The sequence below is a fragment of the Sesamum indicum genome, linkage group LG2 (genome assembly GCF_000512975.1).
Source record: "Sesamum indicum cultivar Zhongzhi No. 13 linkage group LG2, S_indicum_v1.0, whole genome shotgun sequence".
Lineage (NCBI taxonomy): Eukaryota > Viridiplantae > Streptophyta > Magnoliopsida > Lamiales > Pedaliaceae > Sesamum > Sesamum indicum.
Window position 1 is genome coordinate 15,081,302 of NC_026146.1, and position 7,897 is coordinate 15,089,198.

The 7,897-nt window shown below is 31.4% G+C and overlaps 1 protein-coding gene across 2 annotated transcripts; it reads left to right on the forward strand.

The window, feature by feature from the left end:
• On the forward strand, positions 1,553–6,312 carry LOC105156230 (protein BCCIP homolog). Of its 2 annotated transcripts, none has more exons than XM_011072305.2 (10): positions 1,553–1,788; positions 3,419–3,567; positions 3,671–3,741; positions 3,844–4,068; positions 4,235–4,444; positions 4,591–4,656; positions 4,749–4,838; positions 4,913–4,969; positions 5,756–5,872; positions 5,945–6,312. In XM_011072305.2, the coding sequence occupies exons 2-9, from the start codon at positions 3,420–3,422 to the stop codon at positions 5,849–5,851; spliced, it is 963 nt and encodes a 320-aa protein (XP_011070607.1). In that variant the 5' UTR covers positions 1,553–1,788; position 3,419; the 3' UTR covers positions 5,852–5,872; positions 5,945–6,312. The 2 variants fall into 2 exon arrangements, with proteins under 2 accessions (XP_011070607.1, XP_011070608.1); XM_011072306.2 differs by having other exon boundaries at positions 5,949–6,312.

Genomic DNA, 7,897 nt, shown 5'->3' on the forward strand with positions numbered 1-7,897 from the left:
TAGACCAATACTCAACTTGAGTTTATAGCAAATGTGGTTGAGATATCGTTGTTTCAAATACAACATCACTTTTAATAACTTAATAATAACAATAGCTTACAATGTTGATACGCCTCAAATTATTCACATTAAATATGGAACAAAGTTAAAAGTTTTGAGCATCCTTAAGAATTTTAACTCAAAAAACAAGTACTCTAGTCTATTCAACTACACATGGATAAGATAATAATTACAAGCAAAGGGATTCTGTTCGAAATTATAATATGTCATACAGGTTTATTTTCTTGTCACTCGACGATAAGTTAACGTATTTATAAGTTTTCATTTTAAAATTGTGATAATCTATATAAGGGTTAATCATATTTTGTCATTCGAATTATGACCGTTTTTATACTTTAGTATCTAATTTTTTTTTTTTGCTAACTTACCATCTCAACTTTATAAAATTTTACACTTTGCTATTTATAACTGTTTTCAACCAAGTTTTTTGTTGAAAAAATATCACATGCAGTGAATATGTGATGTCTAAGGGTTATGTACTGTGATATTTTTCACATATGCATAACATGCGATGTTTTTTCGACAGAAAAATCAACAAAAAAGACGATCATATATAGCAAAGTGCAAATTTCGTAAAATTGAAATGATAAGTTGACACAAAAAAAAATATTGATAATAAATTGTAAAAGCGGATATAATTTAAATGACAAGATGTAATTTACTGTATATATAAAGTTGTCAGTTTTAAAAAGTTTCTTCTTAGGGTTTATAATTTGAGTATTTCAAAATAATTTCAAATGACCCATTACCTAATACCAAGAACGAAAACCCTAATTTTTCCTTGTTGATTTCTTCATTAATATTTATTTACAAAAAAAATTATCAAAACCTACTAAATTATCTAATAAGCTTGTTTTTAGATGATATAATATAAAATACCATATTTTAATATCATATAAACTAAAATATGAGATATTAACTAATAATTCTAATTAACAATGAATTTTAAATATTTATTTATAAAAAAAGTATCAAAACTTACTAAAAATTAATGCTTAAGCTTATTTTTAAATAATATAAATAAAAATATTATATTTTAGTATTATATGAAATTAAAATAAGAATCTTTTAATTAATAACTTTTTAATATAAACTTGATATAATATTAAATATGCACTTAAATGATATATATATATAAAATGAAAGAAAAAGGGAGTGAGTTTTGCGAGCCGGCTCGCGAGCTCAAGAACACAATGTATAGAGCTCGAGCATGCTCGAGCTCACTTTGCACCCCTAATTTAAACCTAATTAATAAAGGTGAGAGTATGCATTGTTTTAAAAAATACATAACTTTTTTTTACCTATAAAATTAATACAGTGAGCTTTTAACTAAAAATTAGAACACATGGAGGTTTTATGCAATTTACCCAATAATAAACAAGTAAATAAAAAGAACACATTTTCAGTAACAGAAAAAAAAGGAATAAATACATTTTTGGTCCTTAAAATATTATCACTAATACAATTTTGGTCCATAAACATTTTGAGATTACAATTTTGGTTCTCAAACTCGCGTCAGTGAACAAAAAAAAATGCAGCCCGACAAGAGAAGTCTCCCAGTCTCCCCTCTCTAATCAGCTCCAAACCCTACTTTTCCAAGACTTGAGCCATCACCGGTGCGTCTTCAAGCTCCGTCGTCGGTGCGGCCGACCTGAGAGCTACGTCGTCGCCTCCGGTACACCTCTAAGCTAAATTGTCGCAGCCGTTGGGGCTATCCTCCTTCTTCAGGTACTTTTCCCTCATTCTTCTCACAACAACCCCTCTCATTTCTCTTTAAATGAGCGGAAAAGCATTTCGATTGGTTCTGTGAAAGTTGTGCAAGTGATTATAACTAATAAGATTCTATTTTTGTGTTTTGAGAGTGGATATTTTTATGATGGTTATTAATTGGTGAACTGTTGGCGGAGGGAAATGTAAGTTAGTGGACTTGCAATCTAATTTTTGCTATTTTGCTGTTAAAATCGAGAAATTAAAACATAGCTAGATTGGTCCTCTTCTTTCTTTCTTCTTCTTCTTTTTTTTTCTTTTTTTCTTTAAAACTGAGGCAGGTTGCTGCCTCTATTTTCCTTTGTTTTTTTGGTTCAACAGAGGCAGCAACACGAGGCAGCGTTGCTTCCTTTAACTGCATTGCTTCCTCTGTATCTTGCTAACAGAGGCAGCAAGTTGCTCTCGTTTTTGTAAAACACACGCAACCTTTTCTTTCGATTTATTTTTCATTTGTTATTTCTCTAACTTTTATGTGTTCCAATAGAACGTGATTGAACATTGGCGATTATCTATTAAAAAGTTAAGTTGTAAATACTGTTAAATTGTCTTGTGTTAAAGGTGACTCCTTTTAAGTGAATTTTGAATTTGGTAGATATATCATTAAGGATTATGGACATGCATTGTATCTACATGTTGTAGGGCAAATATCTACATTCAAATATCTTGCATTTTCAATTAAGAAGTGTGATGCTGTGCTTAGTTGTTTCTTCTATCTTGTTAGATTTTCAAGTATTCAAGTGACCTAAAGTGGTAGCTTTTGACAATTTTGTTTGAAAAATGAAAATGATCTTCAGTATTATTCATCTTATTATCCATTTTGCCTCGACTCATTTTATCATTCCTCTTTTCCTTTTCTCTTCATCTTCTTTTTTATCATTCCTCTTTTCCTTTTCTTTTCTGTCAAAGACAGCAGTTCCACCTTCTATTTCTGTTTTGTGGGTTTTTTTTGTAACTTTCTTTCTTTAAGTTGTTTTTATACATTGTAAGTGTTCATAACATTAAAAGTTAAAGTTACTCTATAAGTATTGTAAGAGTTATTCCTGAAACATTTTGATGAGGCTAACATTGTTCTTTTGTCTATTAATTAGTTTTGTTAAGAAGCTGTGATTCTTTATTTATTTTTGCTTATTTTAATTTTTCTTGCTGAAATTGTTGATTTGTTAAATAACTTTCAGCAAATTGATCATTACTTGATTATGATGAATTTTATTCTTAAGTCTGAATAAGTAACTGTTTGTGTGTTTTTCTTGTTGTAACATGCTAATGATCTACAATGTAAGTTATTTTTGCTAATGTTGTGCCATGCTGCTGAGAGGCTTCCTGCACCAAATGTAGTGCACGAGCCTTCTAACAATTATGATCCATTATCCACTAGATGACCCAAAGTATTGAGTATGTTCAACCACTCCGAAATTGAGGATAACATTTTCTGAATCTATTTCGGATTAAATGTTTAATTATATATCACGCTACTATTTATTTACTGTAATGGCCTTTTTATAAATTATAATTTGAGTTCTGAATTTTCATCTCTTATTTCACCACATTCTCCATCCAATCCCTATGCTAATACATGTTCTGTAATTTACAGAATGCCCCGGAAACCAACACGGCATAATCCATCCTCAAGACATCGGCCTCTCACCTTTTCCGCATTTGGTCGGTCAATGGCCATGGCTATACTGAGTAAGAAGGCCAGGCGAGAGATTCATGAACCCAAAGATCTCCCAACCTCTTCTGGTATGCTTTTCATTAGATTTGCCTGCCTCTGCTGCTTTGAGTTGTTTTATTGTGCTGCTAGTATTTTCTTGTCAAAATTAAATGCCACAATGCTAATGTATAGGAAATGGTTGTGTAAACCACGGCAAAGATAAAATGGAAGAGTCCAACTCTTCAGACAGTGAAGATTTTGAGGTTGCTTTCACCTTTTGTTGCATTTTACTGTTGTTAGTCTATACCAGATAGGTTGGTTCATTTCAGAATATTCTTAATCGATTAGTTTATTTGTTTGGGAAGGGAGTTGTTCAAGCAGATTTTGTCTTCTTTGATCCAAAACCTGGTGACTTCCATGGAGTGAAGGTCCTTCTGCAAACGTACCTTGATAATAAGCTGTGGGATCTCAGCAGCTTTGTGGACTTGATATTGGGACAACCTACGGTAGGAACTGTAGTCAAGATAGAGAACGATGAAGATGATGGTGTATACTCTGTTGTTACTGCTCTTAATTTAGAAAGATATAAGGCAAGCTACTGCCTCTTCCCTTTTTCACCCTCTTATTTGATTCCAAGAGTTGGATTTTGTCTGCTTCTGTTGGCATTTTGAGTTTTCTTGTACAATGGCTAAGCTACACAAGCACAGTGTGTATGTTCCCCCTTTTGACATAAAGTTCATTTTTGACATATTTCAGGATAGCAAATGTGTAATTGAGCTAAAGGATTACCTGCTTAAAGTTTGTGAGGATATGGATGTGATACCTAAACTAAGGAATTTAGTGGGAGAGCATGCGAAGGATGTTGGTCTTGTGGTCTCTCAGCGTGTCGTAAATCTTCCCCCTCAGCTTTTGCCTCCACTTTATGATGCTCTCTTTGATGAAATAGAGTGGGCAACAGAAGACGAGGTGAATGACAATATTAGAATGATAGAAATAGCTAATCTACATGAGTCTATTTCTCGACATTCTCAAAATGACTGGCTTTTGTTGATAGCTTTCTTGTTGATGTTCTCATCTTAACTTTGTACTTATGTATTTTATTTTTCTTTAAGCCTACAGTAGAGCTCCAGAATTTCTTCCGCTTCAAATTTTATCTGATTATGAGCAAAATATACAAGGTAGATTCTTCGAGGAGCACCGATGTGCCATTTATATTGGATGGATCTTAATGAGCATATATTGATTGCTCCTTCTTTATGCATGCCCATAGCACAAGAACGCAAATGGGAAGAAAGGGATGGCTGAAAGCGGAGAAGAAGCTGTAATTTACATGAAACCTGAAGATGAAATTTTTCTTGAGGTATCATGTTTTTTAGTTTGCTAATTCTGTCTCCTGGGCTTTGGGAACTGATACATTTTAAAATGGTTCTGCAGCTTAGCTCATGGTCCTTCAGCTTTCCCTTGCATGCACAGCAAGTCACAACTAATGAGGCAAGTATTCTCAATTTCACTGTATGATAACATCCCTAAAATCTTGATGTAAAGAGTGTCAACCAGCCTTGTATTAGGGAAACAGGTTATTACTGTAGTCCATTTTAGTTTGGCTCAAGGTTCTCCTGCCTTCCTCCTATCGTACATGTTTCCTTGCATTGTTAACATTCCTAAAATCTTGCTGTAAAGAATGTCAACTTATTTAGGGAAACAAGTTATTACTGTATTCCATTTTAGTTTGGTTCAAGGTCCTCCTGCCTTCCTCCTATCATACATGTGTCCTGACATTGTTAACTACAATGTGTTATGTCTGTGTGCTTGTGCATGAATATGTTTGATGTGGGTGTCGATTGGCGTGAAGGTAGACTTGTATCCAACTTGGCCAATTGGGTTACATGTTTGCAGCCTCTGAAATATAGTCATAACACTGATATATGGTATTTACAGCACTAGCAAGTCGTTTGATCCTTGTCTTCATTTTCTGTCAAGTATCTGACTGCTACAAGGAGGTATAGCGAGGACTAGTATAAATACAGTATCATCACTTATTTGATCTATTTCAAGATGAGTTACTTCAGTGTGCATACTTTGCCTGACCTTTTGCTTTCGAGCCTCTTTTGTCAGTTTCAACTTCTGATGCTTTCAACATCTCTCATTATCCAATAATGCTCCTTTATGTGTGTCATTCTTACTTCAGGCTGATTCTCTTGACTCATAAAGTACAAATATCTAAAAGTTATCATATGACAAACTGCTTCATGCTGTTCCCAATTCTCACTACTGCAGCTTAAAAATTATCGACTGATGGGTCTAGTGATGGTTGTTGAAGCTAGCAAAGTATCTACATTCAGAAAAAAGTTCCATTTACTGGTAGATGAATGATATCATGAGAGGTTCCATCAGGTACACATTTTGTTATTTGTTTTTCGTTGTTTATTCACTCCTTTGCTGCTAAAGCTTTTTATTTCATTTCAGATAGGTCTGGCTGCATCTCGAGTCTTTTTTGGGTATGTGGTTTGCTTTGCGTGAGTGGATATGAACAGAGCTACCAGATTCAGATTGTTTGTACGTCAGGTCCAAATATATATATGCATCCAATACCTGGCAGACATCTATAAGTCATTTGGTACAAACTGTCTTGTGGTTCACTGCTCACTCCAAAATGGATTTGATTAGCCAAAAATTATGTTTCTCCTGATCGACACCGGGGGTAGGCTTTGTGCAAGAAATTTTGGTAGTTAGGTATGATGGCTTTTGTTGGTTCTGATGAATTTACGCAACACTCAAGCAATGTGTATGGGAGCTCATTTCTACCTCTTAAGACAATTTTAGCTTTAATCAAACTGTTTTTTTTTTAATTTTTTTTATTATAAATTATGGAAATCACTAAACTTTTACATAAATTTATAAGTAATAAAATAGATTGTATAATGTATATTATATTATAAATATACCAAAATATAGTATGAAATTTTATTTATTGTTATAAATATAAACTGCTGATTAGTTTGGTAGTGATATAATTAGTAACTTGTATAATTTTTTTTTTATTCTGAACAGTTTAAAGTTATTGGAAAAGTATCAATTATCTGAAATAATGCAATTGAAATACATAAAAATATTTTATAATTAAAATTAATATATGTTCACAATCTACAAAATATATATATTTATAAATGTTAGTATAATATTGGTGTAATTATCATCTTACATTGTTGAACAATATGAGTTAATCGGGCCATCAACATTCAGATCAGATCGTTAGATGTAATAAAACTTACAGAAAAATATGTTTGGTAAAATTTTAGACTTATTGGATATATGGATGTTAAGATATCGTACTCAAAATATAAGAGTAATCATTCAAGGCGGTGCATCATTGAATCAGACCATATGATTTTAAATCATAGTTTGATATGATCTAATGGACACAGTCTTGTATATATTTAAATTTCGTATGAATCGAGTGCCCGAATTTTAAAAAATCGTAATTATTGATTAAATTTTTTAATCTCATTATATATATAATAAAATAATAATTAGAATTGTTCAACCATCATCATCATCATCATCATTATTATTATTATTATGATTTTTAAATTGATTCATAGGGATTACTAAATTTTGACATAAATTTATAAACAATAAAAAATCATAAGTGAATTACTTGTCAATTTAGAAAATGAATAATGTAATGCAATATATATATTAAAATATAACATAAAGTTTATATATATCATATTAAATAATATTTTTATTATAAAAAATATTATAATTAACTAAATTGTTGGTTAAATTTATTTTTGTTATAAAGATTAAATGAATAAATAAAAGTACCATAATTTATTATTATCCAAAATAAAATGTATGATATTGATTAATAATTATAATATATGGTCAATTTTGATTATAAAATTGATCAAATATAAAATATAAAATTAAATATATAAAAACTTTAAAACTAAAAATATATATAAAAAATAAAAAAATAAGTTGAGCTCGAGCTCAAAATCGAGCCGGCTCGACTCATCTGCCACCCCTAGAAACAGGTTTGCAGTAACTTGCCAATACTTGCTATACCACAGGACGAGGATGAATTGGTAGTCTATACAGACGTCAATGACTATAGATGGGCATCAGTGCTTATAAAAAAGACAACTACAGGAGAATAACCTTGTAGATACACAGGAGGGTGTTCTCAGAATAGCAAGCAAAAGTTTGGCATATTAACGAGAAAGAATTCTTTGCGGTTTGGAAGACTTTTAAGAAATGACCTTTATTTTTACTTGCTAAAGAATTTACTTTAAAAGTTGATAATACTAATGTCAATGCTTTCTTAAAAAATAAATTAAAATAAAAAATAGAGAAAGCTCGTATTATCAGATGGCAGGCTGAATGCCAATATTATTGTTAAAATATTATCGTTAT